General features: G+C 37.4%; 1 protein-coding gene across 1 annotated transcript in view; it reads left to right on the top strand.

Annotated features, from left to right (window-relative positions):
- Nucleotides 1–625: 625 nt before the first annotated feature.
- SGCZ (sarcoglycan zeta) overlaps nt 626–23427 on the top strand; it is a 1100701-nt gene continuing 1077899 nt past the window's right edge. The window contains exon 1 of the mRNA XM_027600618.2: nt 626–877. Coding sequence (XP_027456419.1) covers nt 839–877 — 39 coding nt within the window. The 5' untranslated portion in view covers nt 626–838. The remainder of the gene's footprint in view (nt 878–23427) is intronic.

Genomic DNA, 23427 nt, shown 5'->3' with positions numbered 1-23427 from the left:
TGACAGATAAGAGAAATCCCCTTAGCGCTGGCTGTGGGAAGAGAGAAGTGAAGTCAGTCACCTGGTGGTGAAGGCCAGTAAAACAGCAAAGCAGGAGGAAAATTTTTCTCTCCATCTCTGGCTTTCTCTCTCTCCCTCTTTTCTCTCCTCTGTAGGATCCACCTCCTATTCTCTCAACTCTTTTTAGCATAACCTTCAAAGAAGATCGTTCCCTTCAGACTTTATTATCTTCTTTTCCCCACTGAGAGAATACCTCTTAGCTGCAAGACATTTTTAAGTCTATGCAGGACTTCGGGGATTTGGTGATCTTGCCAGGGAAATTGATCATTGCTAATGCTTGGGACTCACAGTGTGCTAAATTAGCAACCAGAGTAAGCCTGACGGAGGAAGGCTTTTATCATATACTCTTCTCTTCAGTTTGAACACATTTGCTTGAAATTTGCCGCATGATGTTGTCCAGGGAAGCAGCTTTTTTCCTTGGGATGCAGCAATTCGCTGGTTTCTAAGCTTATTGCAGAAGAAGAAATAATCTTAAATAGAGTGGATCTTACCCCCCCTCCCGGCCCCCCGCTTGATTCGACTGAGCTGTGTTGCACCGCGGTAAAGATCACCTGTCACTAAGTCTTTCAGGAAGTAAAACAAACTGAATTATAATTATTATTTATTTATTTTTATTATTTTTAACCGGTGGAGGCGGCGTGATCACGGAGAATGAGACTGAGAGAAGCTGCCAGGGCTTGGAGGAGGATAAAGCTGAGTTTAGGCTGGAAACTAAAAGACTAGATTGTTTTTAGGTTCAACTTGCCCGGTTTCTCTCCACTTCCTTTAGTTTCGCTCCATGGACAGATCAACAAACCTGGACATTGAGGAGCTAAAGGTACGTGATCCTCCGGGCGGGCGTCGGTCCTGTTTTCTCGCGCTCGCCCGCTCTCTTGCTCTCCTCTCATTTTTCCGCTGCCTCTTCCTCGCACCGCTAGAATAGTTGGTGGCCCCGTGGGACGGCTTGTGGGCATTTGGGGTGCAGCGTACCCGGGCGCAGGCGCCCCTCGGAGGGGCGAGGACGTGGAGGGCGGCTTTCTGGGGCTCGGCTTGCACTCTCGGGCTGGGCTCCCTGCCTGCCTCCCGCTCCCGACAACAGTCGCCCGGTCCTCCTCCTGGTGAGTTGCGGCAGCACTCTGGGTGCAAGACCGGGCGCCGAGTGCTCCTTAGCCTAGCCGGGGAAGCGGCGGCAGCAGTCTCTGCCCGCTGTCGCCAGGCTGCCCGGCAAAGTTGCCCGAGCTGCGCCGCCACTTTGCCTCCTCTTCCCCCGCCCGCTCGCCCGCCAGAGGACAGCCTGTTTCCGCTCGGAGATGCCGGGCACTGAGGCGTCCGTGGCCACGGCTTGTTTTCATTCCAACACTTAGGAGACCCTTTTCTCCCACGACAGCTAAGGCGGTCTCAGCCACAGTTGTACTGCCCCGGGCGCGAACTCGTGTTCTGGGTAGGGGTTGGGGCGGGGGGGGGGGGTGGACTGGGGAGGTTCTCCGGCTGCCTCCCTACGCCAGCTCAAAGACCGAGACTGCCCCAGGCACCCTGCGCGGAGCGGGGATGGGGAGTGGGGAGGAGGAGAGGGTGGCACCTGCGGAGGCTCCGGGAGGCTCCGGGTGTCCCTCCCCCACTGTGTGGCCGAGCACTGTCCCGGCCCCAAGCCGCGCCCCCACCGACCAGCCGTTTAGCCGAGGACCCTCTCCGCACCTGCTCCTCCCTCCCGGATCCCCCGCTTGGCCGCGAGGGGATGGCTGGCAGGGTCATCCAAACTGAGAGTTTGCCCCTCTGCCTGTGGGCACCGCTGCCTGCAGTGCCGTTTTTAAAAAGAACCCCCCCAAAAAAATCCTTAAAAAAATAAAGTACAAAATAATTTAAATGTCCCGCTCACGGTAAATGAGAAAGCGGGAAAGGGGGCGAAGCTGGGAGCATCTTTTCTTTTTATTCTCCACGCATTTTCTACACTCGACTGTATTGCTTCAGAGGGTTATTTTATCTTACTTTTATTACGGGAGACTCATTTTCGATGGACTCAGTTCCGGTAAGGACTTGTAGACACTCCTCCTACCCGCTGGGGAAACTTGAGTAGTAGAGGTTTGCTTGGAAATGCCACAGAAAATGGATTTGCCCTGTAAGAAGAGAGGGCTGGAGAAATCCCCTGTAGAGGGCAAAAGGCTGTCAGCAGCCGGCTGTCTGCCCTGGCCAGAGAGCACGTCCAGCCCAGGAGCCTAGTTCTCCCAGAACGTGGACCCCAGATCTCCTGGTGCTCCAAATTGCATAGAAGGAAAAGGGAAAGGAGGGGCACAGCTGTGGCTGCACTTTGTAGACTCTTCCCTGCCACAAACTGGATGAAGGCTGAGTAGGGCCGGATGGTCAGAACTTAGACACCACTTCATTTAAGACTCTGGTTTTGTTGAAAAAACAAAAACTGAAGTAGAGAGGAGGCATATTTGCTGCTCCAGTTAAAGTTGGGGAACAATAAGTTTCTGGGGTAGGGCCAAGGTCACAGTTAATAGACCTTGGACTGGAAGAAAGCTCTGCTATTTTTTCTGTGCCATACCAAGGCAGAATACATTGCCTTTGTGTTTGAAAAGATCCCTTGCAGCTTTTCCCAGGTATCTCAGTCTCGTGAGAGAGGGGGAGGCTTTATTTGAGATGCCAAAGAAAGCAGATGAACGTTTGTAATGTGTATCTCATGCAGAGACAGAGTCATCCAGATTTATTTTTTTATTAGATATTGGGTATGGCACAGAGGAAAGCTTTTCCTTATGAGAAATGGGAGGGAAAGTGGTTTGGGGTGATCATTTCCCTGATATCCCATTAGTACTTTACTAGCTTAGCTCCCCCCTTCCCCAAATCTTGGCACCACTAAATTGTTGTTCATCGGCAAAGGAGCAAACCTACTCTGGAAGCTTCTGTCTAATTTAGTAGAAGATCCCAGTTAACCTCAAAAACTACGCATGAGCTCAGAGATTCTCACAGCCAGAATGTGATACACTTTGCAGCCAGGCAACATAGCGTAGGAAATGGAAGCGCTTGGGTGGGAGGAGGTATATTGGCAAAGACTGGGAAGAAATGAAGGAATGTTCAAGGCAAAGATCTGTTGAGGTTTTTGAGCAATTATGTCAAGAACAAGCCACTGTTAGGAGTCAGAACTGGCAAAAGAGGAAATGTAGTCGAGCCTTATTCGAAAATGTTTGAGACCCTCCCGTTTGGGTGTAAATTTGTGTTGTCAGGTTTGACTATGCTTCTGGAACATGGAGGCTTTGAAACACATTCGGGAATATACACACTTTCTAGAGATGGGTGTAGTACATGTCGAATAAGTTGTCTGGATTCCCTTTTACCAGCAGAATCCATTGGCTTGGGTTTTCTAGAGAATTCCAGTTGAAGTTATTTTCTGGTGGCTTCTTCCTGAAAGACACCCCCATGGTGGTCAGTGGTCATAGGGGAGATAAAAGCTGGGGGTTCTTATTTTTTACATTATTTGCATGTTGACTTTCCTTATTGTGGTCCAAGAATGCTTATGTTAAGGCATATCCATATAAAAACTTTACTTTCTGTGATGCTTTAAATAAATGGAAAGAAAAACAATTTTCACTGGGAGTTGATAAATAAATAATGTGCATATTATTATGAGAATACATTTAGCTTAGTTTTAGATCATTAGTGCCATTATTAGGTGAAACTGCTTCCCTCAGTTTTAGGAAAGGAAGATTTTGCTAATTTTTTAAACTTTTTTGTGGGAAACTATTTTCTCCTTATGAGATTTTAGCAAAGAATATATTTTTTGCTATGCTGGATGTGTGGACGTTGATTTTTTTATATGCTGTTCAGTAAACAGTCTTTTGCAAGTTTTCAAACTAAAGATAAACTCCAATAATTAGGTATTATGCCATTCTTGTCATTATCATAAAACTAAAGATAATATGCACATTAAAAGATATACTGGTGGAAAACTAAAATATAGTTATATGTATAAAACTTGCTAATGAAGGTGAGGATGTTTCATCTTCTATTTGGCACACAAGCTCCTGATGAAACAGATCAGTGTTGAAAAGGTAGAGAGTTCTCAACCAAAGACTTTTCATCTGTTCTTTTCCTTTTGATCTCTGTCTGCTTCTCCAATAAATGTATAAACTTTACTCTGGATTTTGCCCTGGTGTTGTTTTAAAGAAGAAACAACATCAAACAACCCAAAATATGGGTTACTGATTTGAAAATGTGGGTGTTAATGAATACTGATATTTGAGAAACCACCCTTTATCCTGAAATATCTCTGAGTTAGAGAGGACTTTTCGTAATTGATATTTAAGATAGTAGCTTTCCCTTTTATGTTAGCTCTGTGGTTGCCCTCTTTTAAACAACATATCTTATGCACTAGTAATTTTCGGAGCTGACACTTAGAAATTTGCTTTTTGTAGTATTTATAAGAAATATTAGGTTGAATAAATGGCTATGTTTAAGTAATACATAAGACTTTGGTGAGTCTTTTACTCAGCTTTTGAAATAGGAGTTTCAGGAACTTATGTTTTCAGATGCTAAGCATATATTGTAGATAATTGTAATTTGCTTTGAGATCAAAAACATAAAACACATCAGGAGTACAGTATAATTTTTGCAGTCTTATTTGATCCCAGCTTTAATTTATTTATTTGTCAGGACTGTTCCTTTAATAGGATGACTGGCTAGAAGTTAAAATGAAATTTTCCCGTTGCTTGCAGAATACAAACAGTATGCTTCCGGAATATTTTTTTGATTATCATTTTATAAGGTGCAAAAATTATAAACTGCATAATCTTGAGATGCATAAAACAACTTTTTAATAAATATAATTGTACTTGTTTGAGTTAATTAAATGTGGTCCAGTCACTGTTACTTAATTGTATCTCTTTAAATAAAATTTCATTTACCAAGAACTTGAAACTTGCCCTAGATAGGCCAGGAAAAGCTTCCCTGAATAATACAATTAGGTCATTAAGAAAATATTGCATGGTGAGAAATGATAGTCTAGCAAAAAAGAGAAATGCAGAGGTGTTTAAACAAGTGGTTGGTATAAAAATGCTGAGGTCTTAAACCAAGTCTCATAGTACATTAGTCTACAATTTCAATCAAATAAGAGAGTGGGCACTTAGAAGAATTCTAAAAATGTTTTTTTTTTTTTGTTTCATCAATAACACACTCAGCTCAGGAAAGTCAGGGTTGCTGCAGTGTAGGAGGCTTTGTGATGAGTATAAGTAGGTGTTTTTTCCTTTTTTTTTAATGTTAGTCATTCCATAGTGAAAAATAGTACTCTCTAACAAATGTCATATTTTTAGCAACTGGCTTTATGTATTCATTTCTTGGCTTAGAATTAGGAAACATTTGTGAATACTGAATTATTTGACGTCTTTCACATCTAAAGCTATTACAATTTTCTCCATCCAGGGCTAGTTCCATCTCTCTTTTGATAAGAGAAAGCAATCATGAAGATTCAGAAACAGTTAATCTTGATTTCCTTATACTGAGAATACAGACTTGTTTCATTGAAGTTGAAATAAACTTCAAGGAACAGTAGTGAAACATTCTTTTTTATACAGTCAGGAGGGATGAGGGAACATTTTTGATGTGAGTGGAAAGAGAATTCAGAAAAATAAACAATTTTGTTTAAAATTTGAGGGGAGTTGTGTAAATGACCATTTCTGAAATCTTCAGGGGCCTGCTGTCATCACTCAGCATATATTCCAAGTCTTCATACTGGCTCTTACAGCTTTGCTGATCTTCAGACTTTACCAGTTGAGAATACATCAAATTTTGAAGGTCCAGGAAAAGAATATTTTAGGATTTAGGGACACAAAATCATAGCTACACAAGATGGCTTAATGCTATAAGACAATAAATCAGCATATGTCTTTTGGGGGCATTCCTTTTATGTAATATTTAGTGAGGTGTTTCTCATCCTGTATTGGAATTTCAGCTAAAATACAACTTGGCAGAGATTACAACTTCACGTTAGTAAGGAAAATGACCATGTACTTTTGTTCAAATGTGAAATATTTGAGGATATGCATTTAAATAGGTAAATGAATAAATGTTAATGTGTCAAAATAAAAGTTTACAAGTCATTGAGAATTTTGCTTGATTTGTTGAGAATTTGTGTTAAAATTCTTAGCTTCTAAATCTCTATATGACTAAAAGTGAGCTATCTCATTTTATAAAAATGTAGATTTTAATATACTAACATCTACATTTTTATTTTATTCCAAGTCCCTTCTTTTTCTTCGCAAATTTACAGAAACATGCGGTGATCTTACATCCTTAATGAAACTTACTAGAGACTTCTAGGCCAACCCCAGAATGAGCAAATTAAAGGATTACCGTTCCTCTAAGAGAATCGCAGACTCACATCCTAACAATTAAAAATTGTGCCAAATGCCTTGAGAGTTTTCTTGACACTCCTAAACAATATTTTTATAGATTCACTCTGAAAAATACTGTAAGCCCTCATCAGATTTTAGAACATTTATTCTGCTCTGTTGGTATTAAATAGGTTGTCTAGAGTGTTCTACACCAACTTGACATCAGAGACCTTTAAAAATATTTTATTATCCAGTCAGGAAGGCTTTAATTGCCATATCAGTCTCCATCTGTGAAATAAAAGCTAAAACTTCAGCCTTAGATATTAATTAAAGCAATCACCCTACACCAAAATGGAGTTTACCAGTAGTTAGAAGTCAGAGGCACCCCAAAGTACTTAAAACTCTTACTCCAAAATTGTAGACTAATGTCCTATGAGACTTGGTTTAAGACCTCTGCCAGCTGAGAGCCTTTAAAGTTGTTGATTTGAGTGGATGAAATGGCACTCATCTGGTTGAAGTAGGACTTGGAAGTCCTTGTTCAAACCCTGGCTTGGCCGTCAACCCGAGTTTGTGTCATAGTCCTTCTTCGTTTCAAGCTTCTCAGGTGATGGTGGTGTCGCAAGGTGGAAACTGAATCTCCTTAGTACTTTTTGCTGTTGTCATTTTTAGTCACAGCTGAAAGATTTGTTCAAACAACATCTTTATAATATCTAATAGCAATAAAAGGGGAGCAGCTCTAGTTCAAGAGAGAGCTCTAGTTCAAACATCCAGCTCTAGTTCAAACATCCATCACCGCATGTTTCTAGTTCAAGAGAGATTGGGGGCTGTCTGCAAGTCTTGGCCCCTGCCGTTGACCCCGGGGATGCTGATCCCAGAATTGTTAAGACTGGGGAACACAGGGTAAAAACCTCAGGACCTCTGAGGATCTCTGTCTTGCCGGTCTCAGAGACTAGAGCTCTGAGTACTTGTTTCAGAATGCCATTTTTGTGCCCTCCTGGAAGAAAATCATTTTCTCAAATTGGTAAATAAAGTTAACACAGCTCTTTTTATTCTCCAAAAACTTCCTCGTTTGAATATCATTATAAGTTTGTCTGCTGAGTATTGTATTCTTATTTTATAGATGCCAAAATGGAGACAGAAAAATCAAGTGAAATGTCAAGGATTACATGATTAATAAATAATGGAAGAAGAACTTAAATCTATGCCCTCCATTTCTAAATCCTATGCTCTTTTATATAGGCCACAATTCCAGAAAGTTCATAGAACATCTGATTGTAGAAATTTCTCACTGAATTTCTTTAATATTCTTGTTTCAAATAAAATTGATAGTATTTTACTTGTAGTCATAGTATTTACTCCTGTTACAGAATAATTGTTCACAGGCCATATTTATTTTTACTCCTATGCTTATTCCTAATCAGTTACTTTGGGCCAGATTACTGACGGTTGGTGTTTGTGAATAAAACCTATAAGAGAGTGAGAGATAAATCATAGACTGAGACCACTGGATAAGAGTTTCATAGCCTTGTGCCAGTCTTTTAAAATAAACTCTCTATATTTTGTCCAAGTCCGCTAGTCTTCTTCATTATTCTGCCTCTCAGGTCACTGCAAATAATGTTCATTTTGTCAGGACTGTACATTGGATTTAACCTCTAGTGTTGCTTTGGCATTCCAGCTTGATGTACATTTACTATTAATCATAAAATTTAAAAATCAATCTGAGTTTTTATAATGACACTAAAATTATTAAGTCCTTAGATGTTATGGTATCCCAGAAATCTGGAAATAAGTATCAGGTGATTTAATCCATAATAAAACTAAAGTTCTTAATGGCAGTCTTTCCAATTTAACAGAAATTAAGTGTTATTGCAGTGTAAAATTGGCTTTGAATCTTGATACACTTTTTTTAATAGAGTTTTTCCAAATTATATTTATACCAGGAATCACAAATGAAGATATATAGATAACTCAATATAATTTTGGAAGGACATTTCTTTTATATTCATAGGAAGGTCAATATTGAATAATACCTTTTTTTGAGAAATGCTTTACCAAACCTTGGTAAGTCAACATTTAAGAGTCTGACTAGAGGGGATGATTTATCTGATAACACATATTTGCTGCCTAAGAACCATCATTTTCTTAGATCTCTTCTCTTTCATCATCAGAACTAGATTTTGTCATTCTTCTGGAGACCATTTTCTTCAAAGAAACCTAGATTCTTTCATTCACCAGAGTGAGTGTTTAAGTAATATGGAGAAAAGAACACAACCAAGCTGATTTGAGCTTTAGCTTCTGCATGGGGAATCAGGCTGACTTACTCGGCTGGTGCCTTACACATTCACACCTTCTTTGTCGGTGTCTCAGCTGAATTATTAATGGCTGTAATTGGCAAGCATTCTGGGTTACTCCTAAATAGTTAAAAATGCAAACCTTAAATCTCTGAGAGCCAAGAGCTTACTTGGCTCAGTTAGTAACCCATACATTATCATTAACTTCTTTTCACATTCGTTTTTAAACTTCCATCTTTCTTTAGAATGGCTGGAAAAATAAATATTATCTACATGAGATAAAAGAGCCTTTGATTCTCTCTTGGGTAGAAATAACCAATTCGGCTGCCATGAGCAAGAGCACATTTGTGAAACATGATATAATAAATCAATGTCATGAATGGGAAAATACTGTTATCATTGTGATTTCACAAGTCTATATCTACTCAGAGTATTTGAGGGATTTTAAAATCCAAGTAAGGAGAAGCTAACCAACTCAAGGAGAGAAATTGCTTACCTAAAGCCTTATTGATTTATATTCTAGGTTTCCACCTCCCTCTCAACATGAGACTCAAGAGAGGGAAATTCTATCTAGTCTGAGTACCAGAATTAGTTATACAACTACGCACCTGCTTGGTATTTATTCTTAGGAATCCTTTTCATGATAAAACTGATTGTATTTTCCCTTTTGCCTTAGTTGCCAAAAAGCTTAGAGGCAGATTTGTGGCCCATCTCTAACAAGTATACTTGTATCTTAACCTAATTCCTGGCCTCATAATACTTTTTTTCCCCTTCACTCTTCTTATGTACTTTTATAAGGACTTAGTGGTTATAAATCCATATATACTTAAAGGTTATTAAGACCTTTTGCAGAGACTCAAGTATTTTCATAATGTGTCAGTGGTCATGCTGCACTATTTAGCCTCTCTTCTGAACAGCTTATATCTCAGCATGCATTTACTTTAATTTGTCAGCAGACACAGAGTTTAGAAGTTTTGAATTATGCTGTGTGTGTCCAGTTATGCTGTGTGCAAGACCTCCATTATATGTAACAGCTGCGTAACTTTTGACCCTGCTTGCCACAGAATGAAACCCACCGACTCAGGGAGGGAAAGACTGATTTAGCGTTGATGCCATCAGCACCTGTACATGTTCTAAGATAACCGGTGTTAAATTATTGTTATTATTTTTTGTTTTCAAATTTGGCATTTGGGGGGAATGCACACCTGCACTTCTAAATCTCTGCATTTTTAATGCCTAGTACTTTTGTTTGGGGTGGAGACATTATTTAAGAAAAGTTAAAATAAATGAGCTCATCTTAACAGCATCTTGTTTAATTTTCTTCAGACCCACTTTTTAAAATTGATGTTTGGATCAGTCGATGGCTCAAGGCTGCAGAGGCAATTTAGACTTCTTGATATTTTACTTCATCTCATCAAGTTTCTTAAGGCTCATGCTGGAGTCATGGTCCAAAGAGTAAGCAGTTCCTGATGGTGTCGTGTAATAAATATCAAAATTATCTGCAAAATTATGCTCAGAGGGTAATTTTTTTGTCTTCTCTGTCTCAGTTTGTCTTCCCTGTCTCAGTTAAGCTCCATGCTTAAAGTTGTAGAACTATACTTTAGTGTTTTCCAGCATGCACAGTGTAATCAAAATACCAAAGACTGAAATCTTATTTTTTCAACTTTTTGCTTCATGCTGTATAATATTGTAATACAAATGAATAAGGATAACAAGAAGAAACATTAAATAAAATTTGGGAAAGTTAACAATCTAAAGCTTCATTAAAAAAGAATGAATCCTATTTCCACCCCCCCCCCCCCCCGCCCCGGTGTTATACGCGAACAATGAATCATGGAACACTACATCAAAAACTAATGATGTAATGTATGGTGAGTAACATAACATAATAAAAAAAAAAGCTGATAGTGGTGGCCTTTAGGGAGCGGGGAGCGGTGGTGGGAGGTCAGAGTACACTGCTGTTGAACAACTTGATTATTTTAAACTTTGCTCACACAACTTTGACAAAACTAAAATCTAAATTTAAAAAGAAAATAAATCTCAATTTAAAAAGAAAACAAAAAAACAAAACAAACAAAAAAACCTCCAAAAAGAATGAATTCAAGTAAACCCAAAAATAAACAGAATAAATATTGTGCTCCGTTCCAAAAGAACATTTGATTTAAATGATATTCTGTCCTTCTCTTTAAATAGTCCAGTATCGAAATGTTACATTATAAGACCAGCGACTCACTATGATATCGGTAGATATAAACATTCTAGTTCTTTGGTATATACATTATTGAATGCTTGGCAAGAATGATACTTTTTAATATTTTCAGTGTAAATGCCAGGTAAGAACTTTCACCTATTTGACTTTTCACTCCCAGAATCTTTTAATAGCTCCTTTATGTATACCTTCTCCGAAGTTTCTGTTGCCCGAGATTTTGTCCCATGGTATATTTTGATTCTCTCTTTCTACATAGTTCCTTGATAGTCTCATTTACCCATAGCTTCTATTTTGTACTTACAAGATGATGGTGCATGATAATGCACATACACCTTGCCCCTCTCACTTAAGCCACATCCCCAATTTTTGACAATCTTACCAGATCTTTACCTAGATGTTTCGTAGTCGCTTAAATCTAACAACTTACTCTGCCCTAGGTCAGGGTCTCATCTCTGATCTGAATTTTTCGTCAAGGGTCCTCTGTCTTATTCCACATATACACATGGATTTCTTGCAGTGGTGCTGGCCATACCACTGTCAATTCTAATGTGATGTTGCAATTGTGGCCACAGGGCTGGGGGTGAGGTTGGAATCACCGTCAAGAGATTTATATATTCTCTTTCTTATTCTTAGTAAGTCATCTCAGAGTAAGTTGGGAAGTACTGGAAACCGGGGCACCAAGCCTGGGCCTGATGCTGGTTGGAGAGGGATTTAGAGATTTCTAGAACTGCCTAAGGTTACCATCAAAAATAAAGAAAAGATGGTTTCTAGAAGCTAGACCCAATTGTATCCAGTGATTAACTGTGACTAAAATGTTCAGGTTGGGGCAAAAGGAAACCACAGATTATTTGGAGATAATAATCATAAATTTTGCTTTTTTTCCTCCATGAAACTGTTGCATACACTGCCCCAGAACCATGAAATGCGTTTCACAATTTCCTTAGCTGTTTTGTGTGTGTGTGTGTGTTTTTGACAGTTTGATCAGATTTTTTATAGTCAGATACATTATCTGCCTCTGGGGATTTGACGGCTCTGTCTCCATGGGGTGGCCCAAGGACTAAGCCACCTAACTAGATAGAGAGCAGACCCAAAGTAATCTCAGTAGAGCTGGGCCAATGTGTATTTTGAAATGCACATCATAGCTAATGAATTTGGTTTGTTAGTGACCTGTAAATCTCAAGCTGTTGGATAGAATGGTTTGTAATTATTTTATCCTTGTTATGCTTAGTCTTTCAGTAAAGGTTACTTAATCATGATAGATGTGTTTTAGCTGTTGTATGGGTTTTATAACATGGGCTAATAAGAGTAAAGTAATGTAGAAATGCACAGATCAAAGTAGGAATGGGGGACCAAAATCTAACTGATGATGGCTGATAACCATGGCCAGTGAGGGAACTCCTAAGAAAATGTGATTTGCAAGAATAAGGGATTCTAGGAAGTGAGATATGTTCATGCTTCTTCAAGGGGAAATTCTTTTTTATTAAGGAACCAGCCAGCTTTGTGTCACCATCTAACTGGTCTACCTCTGCCCAACATATTCGACAAGCAATCCACATTCTATATTTTCAGATTTCCCTTTTAAAATAAAATATTTGGTCCCTCACCTGCTTAAAAATCTTTGTTTATCCCCTGTTGCTTATTTTATAATCTGTACTCCACAATATGATAAAACATGATAATAGAGTTTGCTCATTTTCAGGCCACGTATGACCGTTTTCTTACTTACCTTCCAACACACACATACACACGCACACACACACACATTCTACCATAACTTTCCTGAATAACTCACTTCTCCTTGATCATGCCAGTTTCTTTTGCAATCTTTGTGATATTTCATGTACACTTGTTTAGAATACATCTCTGCTTCCTTGATGAGAGAACTCCCACTTGTTGACTAGTACCTAGTCCCAGGAAGAGATGGTTGTTTCTTCCTTTGTGTTCCTACACACTTTGTACATTTAACTCCACTATACATTCTTAACCTACTGTATATGGCAGAGAAAATTGTCTGTATAATATCAGTCTTTTGAGACTTGGCAAAAATTATTTAAGCGCTAGTATAAAGCCAATATTCATGTTCAGAGTTTCCTTGGAACGAAGGTATTTTTTTCATTTTTTAGAGATCAAATCTTATTAGATTGTTTATTAATACTGTTTTTATATTCCATACTCTTTCTGTTTTGTTTGTTTAGGCTATAAATTATGAAAGAGATATGTTAAAATTTTCTGTTATGTTGGTGTTCTAACAGATCTCTCAAATTTTGCCTTACATATTTGAGGCTATGTTATCAGATACATTTAAGTTTAAATTGTTATATTTTCCTGGTGAGTTGAGACCTTTATTTTGTAATGACCTCTTTATGTCTGGTAATGATTTCTGCCTTAAATTTATTTTTTTCTGATTTTAATGTAGCTCCACCAGCTTTAACTAGTACCTACACTGTACTGTTACCCCTATTATTACCATAATATGGGTTAGTGTTTCTGATATCCTTTTGTTTTCAACCCCTTTGTATACTTAAGTTTTATATTTATCTCTTGCAAACAGCACATATCTAGATTTTAGAAATCCATCTGGATAATGTTTGCCTCTTATTTACTACATTTAACTTATTTATATTTGATTTAATAATTTCATTCCAGAAATCACTTTCCTTTTGTCTGAAGTACACTTGGTGATGGCAAACCCAATTTTCTTGGTAGCCTGAAAAGATCTCTTTTTCACCCTCATGTTTGAAATATTTTTTATGGGTTACAGCTCTAGATAAATAGGGATTTCCTCCTAGTATATTGTAGATATTATTTCACTGTCTTCTTACTTCCACTGCTGTCAGTGAGAGATCAAATCTTAGTCCAAATATCATTTAATAGATGTAGTATTTTTCTCCTTAGCTACTTTGAAGACCTTCTTTTTATCTTTTGTGTTCTTTACTTTTATGTCTGGTTGTGATTTTCCTTTTATTTATCCAGCTTGGTATTTATAAGTTTCCCGATTCCTTGTGAAAGGAGAAAAATGGACTGAGTTAATAATGGAGTTTATCCAAGAAATACCATATTATCTCTTTTAAGATGCTTTCTCCTAGTAACTGCACCCATGGTGATCATGCTGTACCTTTTTAGACCTTTTTTTTTTAAAAAAAAGATTTTATTTATTTATTTATTTGACAGAGAGAGACACAGCGAGAGAGGGAATACAAGCAGGGGGAGTAGGAGAGGGAGAAGCAGGCTTCCCGCTGAGCAGGGAGCCTGATGCGGGGCTCACTCCCAGGACCCTGGGATCATGACCTGAGCCAAAGGCAGATGCTTAAAAACTGAGCTACCCAGGCGCCCCTTAGATCTTATTTTTATCTATGTATATATTCTGCACTGACTCTATGCTATGTGGATAAACATATAAGTATGAACACTATGGATTGTAGATTGTGTTTTATATTTTCCATCCTAATGTTAATCTACTTTACCTCTGATACATGTTAGATGTTTATTACATCCTTGTTGATATATATTTGGCAATATTTGGTGGCTGACCAGAATTATTTTACGTTGGGGGAAATAATGTTCTCTTTTTCAGTCCACTCCCTTCCTTCCTTCCTTCCTTCCTTCCTTCCTTCCTTCCTTCCTTCCTTCCTTTCTTTCTTTCTTTTCTTTCTTTCTTTCTTTCTTTCTTTCTTTCTTTCTTTCTTTCTTTCTTTCTTTCTTTCTTTCTTTCTTTCTTTCTTTCTTTCTTTCTTTCTCTCTTTCTTTCTTTCTTTCTTTCTCTCTCTTTCTCTCTTTCTTTCTTTTTCTTTCTTTCTTCCTTTCTTTTCTTTTTTTTCTTTTATTTTCTTTCTTTTTTCTTTTCTTTCTTTCTTTCTTTCTTTCTTTCTTTCTTTCTTTCTTTCTTTCTTTCTTTCTTTTCTTTCTCTTTCTGTCTTCCTTTTTTTCTTTCTTTGTTTGTTTCTTTCTTTCTTCGGTTACCTGGTCCAACAATGATTAAAAACTTGAGTTAGGTGATGAAGTACTACTTAGTTTCTGTGACTAATGATCATCCACATATTCCTGGGCTTTTTTTTTTTAATTGAGGTATAACTGGCATACAGCATTATATTGGTTTTAGGCATACAACATAATGATTTGATATTTGATCACTATAATAAATCTAGTTAACATCTGTCACCATACATAGTTACAGAATTTTTGTGTGTGTGATGAGACACTTTTAAAATTTATTCTCTTAGCAACTTTCCCATATGCCTTACAGTATTATTAATTATAGTTGCCATACTGTACATTACATCTCTAGGACTCATTTATTTTATAAATGGAAGTTTGTACCTTTGACTCCCTTAATCCATTTCTCCTACCTCTGGCAACCCTCCACCTCTGGCAACCACCAATCCCTTCTCTGTATCTCTGAGATTATGGTATTTTGTTGGTTGGGGGGGCTTTTTATAGGTTTATCACTACCCTGTGGTGGTAGCACAAGAAGTCATCTTTGGCGCAGGTGGAGAAATCTTTCCACTGGCTTTTTGGGGCAACTTTTATCATGATACACACCAAAAACTTGCAGAAACTATATTTTTGTAGCTAAGATCTTACTGCAGACTTCCCAACATGCAGTTGATTTTGAATTTTCTATTCTCTGTAATGCTTAGCCTCGGGAGAATTTTTTTTTTCCAGTTTCTGTATCTTTGGTGTCCGGTTCCAGGTTCTGGTATTGGTAATCCTGGTTCAGCTCAATTTCAGATTAGCAACACACTAGGAGATTTTTAGGCATGATAAAGTATGCTCTAAGTTTTGGTGAGATATAAAGCTCCCTATGTGGTATGATTTAAGATTCTCTAATCTTCCTATGTCCTGGAAAAAAAATATGTTTCCCATATTGTCTAAAATTTTTATCATTTAAATCATGCCTTTGGATTCAGAGACTGATTCTCAAACTATACTCTCATGAAATCCTACTTATCTGCAGTTGAATGTTGATAAATGTTGAATGTTGATAAATGATAAATGAATGTTGATAAAATTGAATGTTGGTACTTATCAATTTTATATTTTTTCTTTAATTGTTTTAAATTTTTGTTGGATACTGCCTCTCTGTGATAGAATTTCATACCAGATTACCAGATTTCTTTTTCTTTTTTTTTTTAAAGATTTTATTTATTTATTTGACAGAGAGAGAGGGAGAGCAAGAGCGAGCGCACAAGCAGGGGAAGCGGCAGGCGGAGGGAGAGGGAGAGAAGCAGTCTCCCTGCTGAGACCGACAAGGGGCTCAATCCCAGGACCCCAGGATCATGACCTGAACCACAGGCAGATGCGTAACTGACTGAGCCACTCTGGTGCCAATCCCCCCAGATTTCTTTTCCTGTTAGTAATACACATGTATACACACACATAGTTTTTTATATAAGCTTGATAAATCAGAGTTTTGGAATCTGTAAGGAGCATTGTGACTTTAGGACTTTGACCAAGCAACTTTGGTTGTGTCTATATATACATCACGTATATTATTTATGAGATATATATATATAATATGTGTGTGTATATATAAAAATATATACGTGTGTGTGTATATATATATATATAAACAAACAAAAAGTGCACTTGCAGAAATACTTACATCAAACATAAAATGAAGGTGCTAAAATAAATACTAGCAAAAAAATCCTTCTAATTCTGTGATAGACAACACTGGTGAAAGCTAATGCCTTAAATCACTTGTGAGCGTTAATCTCTCAGCACAAACTTCTTTATCAGATCTGTTAGCTAAGTAGGTGCCACAGGGCATTTGTTCATAGGACAGGATGTAGTCCCTTCCAGTAAAGGAAGCAATTCCTCCCAGTTATTCCCCACCATATTATCATGTTTCATTTTCTTATAGTGACACTTTCACGTTTCAAAACAAGCTTTAAAAAAGATGTTTTTGTTTATTTTTTCCTCCCTGTAAAGTATAAGCTCCGTGAAGGCGGTCATCTTGCATGATCGCTATGTCCCAGTATCTGACTGATGCCTGACATGCAGTCAATACCTAGAAATTGTAGTAAGTGGATGATTGAATGAACGAGAAGACCTGTGTAGGGTAATCTGGTTTGAGGTTCCACATAAAGAGAGAACAGGAAAGGATATCCTAACTATAATGTAGAGAAAGGAATGGGGAAGATAAAAGGGGAAGTTGGAAGGGGTGAAGTGACCTAATTTATATCATCTATGATTATCCTTGTGCCAGACCTATAGTGTTATAGGAGGAACTATAACAAGCTGTCTGTCATGGATCTCTTGAGATGGTGGCACTGCCATTAAAGATGGATTTCTGTTTTCGCTTCTCAAGTCTGGCTATTTAAGCATAACTAACTGGGGCGTGGTGCGACATCTGACCCAAGCCAGGACAATGAGATTCTTTTGCCCTGATGTATGGGTGAAATAACCTGATTTCAACCTTAATGGATCAATATCCATTTTCATATCAAATATTTTGTATAAAGCCTCCTTAAAGATTATCTTATTAACCTAACCTTCTTGCAAATAATTTTTACAAATCCCCCTTTAGAATTCTCTCACAAGTGCTTTGATAATATAACCTACTTGCACATAATTTTGAAAATAGCATGACCTAATCACAATACAAAGGAGAAATAAAAGAAAATAAGAGGAAAACATTTCATGATGAGATTCTATTTATTTCAAAATGTAAATGCTAGGATACAGTGAGTGCACAAGCTGCAACTGAAGATTGACAGGGATGTGTTAGGTATGTCATTCAAATTCCATGAGTGGTTTTCCTGGTGGTGACATGATATTTTTTGAAGTGGTGAGCATCTCTTAGTAAATTCTGAACAATATAAAATACAGCATTTCTTTCCATTTGCATGGATGTTTTATTCCTGGACAACTTACTAATTGTGCAAAATTGTATTAACTTTTGAAAAAATGTGTGAAAAGTAAAGTGAACTTGGGTTCCAGGCGGAGTGGTGCATAACTGTCCCACACATTGCTGAGATTTGAGGATCCCCCAAGTCATTATGACAACCAAAGATGTTTTAACAAATTTCAAATACTCATTCTAGGGGGTAGTGTTGTCCCTGTTAGAATTTTTGGATTCACTTATGATAAAGTAGACCTATTTTTTAGTGTTGCTACAATTTTAAAAGATTGGAAAGTAAGCTTTTAGTCTACCAAATGCAGTGCACAGCTGTGGACTCCTGCTGCTGAGAAAGGATGAAGCTGAACAGACAGGAAGGAGTTCTGTTCCTCCCAGAATGCTATAATATTCCCCCGAAAGTAAATTGTGCTTCTTTTTCCTCTTCAGTCTTCCCCTCCTCAGACATACATCAACTTAGTTTGATTTCTTTCATTTGCAGTTAAAGTAATCTGTTTTAATACCGTCCTTCTCTTCAAATCCAGAGGAACTTTGGGATTTTTCGTATTGAGCTCTCCTTGGAACAAAATGATTTCGAGGTACTGTAATTTATGTAATTTTCTAAGAGCTTACACTCTTAGGGGCACCTGGGTGGCTCAGTCGGTTAAGCATCTGACTCTTGATTTTGGAGGTCATGATCTCAGTGTCCTGGGATCTAGCCCTACATTGGGGTCTGCGCTCAGTGCAGAGTCTGCTTGGGATTCTCTCTCGCCCTCTACCCCTTCCCTCGCTTGTGCTCTCTATCTCTCTCTAAAATAAATAGATAAAATCTTTAAAAAAATAAAAAAATAAAAGTTCACACTCTTGTTGAGACTAAATAGTTTAGAAACTGGATGCCTAGGACCTGACTTGTCGCTGATTATAACTGTTTCTATATTTCTTTTTACAACTATTGTCAAATTATTTTTACATTAAAAAAAAATCTTGTTTTATTCCAGACATCTAGAAAAGTACGTAATACATTGTAGACACTTAATGAATATTTGTTAAATTAATTAACCTTTGAATAAAAGTTGTTTTCTAGTGGCTGATCTTACTGCTTTCCCCCCTCCAAATTCATTACGGAGTATGTGATTAGAAACGATCCATAGGCTCAGGACAGATTTCACTGTAGTGAAAACACCTGTTTCATTCAGTATTCGTTTAGATGAGGGGGATAATAGTCATTACTTAGGTAAATATGTCATCTACTCAGGCTCCTGAGACACTCACACTATAGTGTAATAAAATTATTGGGATACGCAAAGTGTTACATTGCATGTTGGGGTAAAATTCCCCTCACTGCCTGACAATCAAAAAAGGCAAAACATGTCTTTCTCAAGTGACCATTCTATTGAATTTGGTATTCTATCTTGACCCGTGAGTAATAGGAAATAAATGATAGTATATGAATGTAGAACATGCAGTTGAAGCCTTGCACCTGATCACTAGCGTTTACGGATTACGTTGGCTCAGCAATGCATTTTAACTCAGCACAGACAAGTCAAGATTGTTAATTTGTGTTTTGCCCAAATCACACACTTAAATGTCTGTGTAAACTGTATCAAAACAAATCTGCTTTGGAGAAACACAAGAGATAGTTAAGGAAAATAGTATTATGACAGTAATCCATACGTGTAATCTCTGAGAGTTAAATCCATAGAATATTAAACTCTGAAAAAAATGAATTTAAATAATAACAAACAAATATATTAGGATAGCCACCCACTTAGTTAATATCTTGTACAAAAGTACTCAAAACATAGTTACTGAACAGAGTTTGTGTATAAAAGATCTTACTTTCCTAATCATGGAAACCTTGGAGTACCCTGAATTGCAGTCTGCTTACTGAAGGAGAAAACCAGTGTACTCTAACCGTCTCCAAGAAGAGAATTTTAGCACATGCTCTCTCTCTGCTCAGCTTTGGAATCACAGAGACGTGGATTCCCTTCCAGCTCTACTTGTGAGCTGTGTGAACTTGGCCAAGCTCTTAAAATTTATTAAATGCCAATTTCCTAAAATAGTAAAATTGGATTAATCACTGTACCTATCCCATAGAGGTTGGGAGATTATAAGGAGATAGTGACATGGATACAATCACCAGTGCTTGACCCCTAGATATTTATGTACCAGTTGTTATTTCATTGTAATTGTTAATATGATGTTCATGACTACTGGCGAGAATGAGTGAACCATGATTGGGAGGTAAAAAGCTGAGTATGGTCCCTGGTGTACGGTGGCAGGTTCACCCTGGAGAGGGAAACTGATGAGCTAGCTGTGTGGGACAGTATGGACAGATGGTCACGTAAAAATCTATCCTCAGATGAGACTTAAGTGTTGGGTTTTGCATGGCTCTATGGTAGAGCAAATATAAGTGCCTGAGTTTAATAATATCAAAAACCCTCCAAAGGTTCTTAACTGCCTAAAGTCAGCTTTTAATTTTAAACACTGAGAAAAGTCAATCAGCCTACACCTAAAAATATGCATTGGGATGTGTTTTGCATGCATTAAAACCTAATTTCACATCTCACCAAGTTTAACTGCTTTTTTGCTCAACTAGTCTCAGAGTCTAGGTATTTTATTTATTTATAATAGATCACATAGGTTGTTTAAACTTACACAGGCCTGCATTAAATAATATTCTCCTTATTTGTACACATGCTTCAACAATGTTGTTTCCTTGAGATATTTTAAAATATAAAGGCTTTCATCAGAAACTTAAGGAAAGTTATAAGCTATAAATAAATTATCTCTCAGCCCATTGGGGAAAGCAAAATCTAACAGAATGGAAAAACAACATTTTATTAAAATATATTCATTTTACATAACAAATGGTCTATATTTTACATAGAATTTATTGCATGTATGTTTACCAATGTAAAATTAAAATGACATTTTTATTTGTTTTGATTTCAGCATGCAGAGCCCTTGTTTTGTAAACCTTATTGCTATTGCTTAGTTTTGCTTGAAGACTTTTTATAGGAGAATTTCATCCTTTAATTTGTATAAGTAGATAGGCTAGTTTGTGTATGCGGATATTTCAAAAATGATAAGTGGAAAACGAATGCCTCTAAATTGGGAAAAAAGAGAAGGCATTGCTAGTGATGTTCTTTTGCGGATTTTTCAGTGTGGGGTTCAGGTAAATGGGGACAAGAAGCTTGATTATATAGCCCTGCCTGTCTGGGTTGGGTGTAATTTTTATCATCGAGAGTCCAGCCCATTGGGGATGGGACTCAAGCTGAAGCTGCCACTGAAATCGCCAAGAAGTTCGTTCAGTGAGTTCAATTCTTAGCCCTACTTTGTGGGGTTAACATTAGCTGTTATAAAAGTCACTTTTTTTGATCCAATCAATTTTGGAAAGGAACATAAGCACATAAGCAGGACATAATTCCTGAAAGATAGACTCTACCAAACGATTGTCTTCAGTGTGATAGTAGGATTCTTACCCTTTGATCTTCCCTCCTGGCCAAAAATCTTTCCATAACTTTCTTGTAGTTTTCTTGGCATAAAAAGATATAGTTCAAGCAAAGGTAAATGGTATTCTTTCCCAATCCTAGTATTCTATCTGTTGGTATTCTAACTGTTGGTATTCTAACTCTCTACTACAGCTGCAACTATTATAACCGTATTTTATCCCTTTATGTCTTTGAAATACTTGACAATTCCAGGAATAAGTAACAAGAAGTTTTCTATATTTTCTTTAATAGTGATATTCCTGTACCCCTTTTGGAAGTTTTCTGGGAATTCTGTATATTTTTACGGAACTTGTAAAGGTCCAACTTTTTTTTTGGAATAAAATAGTACATAGAAATCTTTTTTTTTGAAATGGGAAATGCCTTTGCTTTCAACCTTATCCCTGGGAATGAAATTACTGGCTCTGGGCAGACGCTAGTAGTAATGGATATGAGAGTAGATGGGGCCATACATGAGATGTTCTGGATGCTGCTGTGCTACATTAGGTCTCTAAGCTACACGAGGAGATTAAAGGTGTGCTGTTGATGAGGGCAGGCTCAGGCCAGGGGCCGGCATGCACTTGCAATAGTCAAACATAATGAAGGAAAAATGGCATTCTTGAAAACACATTTTGAGATCTTTCTTTTCTTCTTTCTTTTTCTTTCTCTCTTTCTTTCTCTCTTTCTTTCTTTTTCTCTTTCTTTCTTTTTCTTTCTTTCTTTCTTTCTTTCTTTCTTTCTTTCTTTCTTTCTTTCTTTCTTTCTTTCTTTCTTTCTTTCTTTCTTTCTTTCTTTCCTTCCTTCCTTCCTTTCTTTTTTTTCTTTTCTTTTCTCTTCTTTTCTTTTCTTTATCTTTCTTGTCTTTCTTCTTTCTAGTAGGCTCCATGCCCAGCGTGAAGCCCAATGTGAGGCTTGTCCTCACGACACTGAAACCAAGACCTGAGCTGAGATCAAGAGTCTGACACTTAACTGAGTGAGCCACCCAGGCACCCCCAAATTGAGATTTCTATCTTTGGCTTTATCACTATTATCACTATCTTAGTTTATCACTTATCACTATCTTAGTTTACACATAGACACCCTCAGAGTTTTTTTTTTTTTGAAAAATGGGTCTAATCCATTGTCTATCAATAAAAAGTGCATATGGTCCTTCTAATGGTGACTGTTAGTGGTTTATTATTATTATTATTACAGAGCTCACCAAAACTAAGCAGAATTTGGTGGAGTCAGACTGCTCCAGCAAAGGGTTTGGTTTCAGCTTGTCTTAGGGATGAAGCTTTGTAATTTGGGCCAAGAAAGCTTATGTTTACTGCTCCTGCTGTGTTAAAAAAGACCCATGGCACGCTTGATGGAAGTCTCACATCCAGTTGGCCCTAGACATCCTGAGTAACCATTAAGTGGCTAAATGCAATGGTAAACTAACCTACAGGTATTGCTAGACAGACAGATGTGGTTGTATGAGTGCTCTAGACAGCAATCTGAAATCTAGACTTCCCCCGAAGCAAGTAAAACAGTGCCTGTGGAAATAATGAATTCAGGAAGATTTTGACTGTTTGGGTTATAGTCAGATAACAGAATTTTCCTGAAAGTTTAAGTTCCTTCTTGTGGATACCAAATACAATGAATTTCCAGAAAAGTATTTTCTAGGCAGTTTACATAGAACTACTTTCATAAAGTAGAGAGCTTTATGCAAATGCAAAGTATTCACATATTAATATCTTGAGCAAGGATTATCTTAATTGCAATTCTGATGTATCTAGTTTAATGCCACAAGATGCTACAATCTACTTCAGTTAACTAAGAGACTTATAAACTAATTTTTTACAGTGTTTTACATATTCAGCAATCTACATTGTCATTATTTAAAGATGAAAAGAGGGAGTTGTTTCAAGATTAAATGTTAAAAGATGCAAACTAACGTGCTCATTTAATTAAGGAAGCATGCAGATGAGTGTGTGGGAAGAATATCAACCTTAACATTGTGTTTTATATGTTGTCTCCTCCACCAGTTTTCATCACAGCCTCATTATCTGAAAGTTCTCTGTTTCCTTCTAATTGAAAGAACACCTGCTCTTCATTTCTTACTGAGTTTGCTGTTTTCATTTGCTCTTCGTAACATCTCGAAGGACCAATTGCCAGATTATGTCCTTAAAATTCTCCTTCAGCAGCCTGGATAAGCAATTATCTTGGAAAGGGGAAGTTAAGTCAAAGTGTTCAAAATTTGTGCCTGAGGTTT

This window comes from Zalophus californianus, chromosome 2 (assembly GCF_009762305.2).
Source record: "Zalophus californianus isolate mZalCal1 chromosome 2, mZalCal1.pri.v2, whole genome shotgun sequence".
Classification (NCBI taxonomy): Eukaryota; Metazoa; Chordata; class Mammalia; order Carnivora; family Otariidae; genus Zalophus; species Zalophus californianus.
Note: the sequence above shows the minus strand (reverse complement) of the source record. Positions and strands in the feature narration are given on the sequence as shown.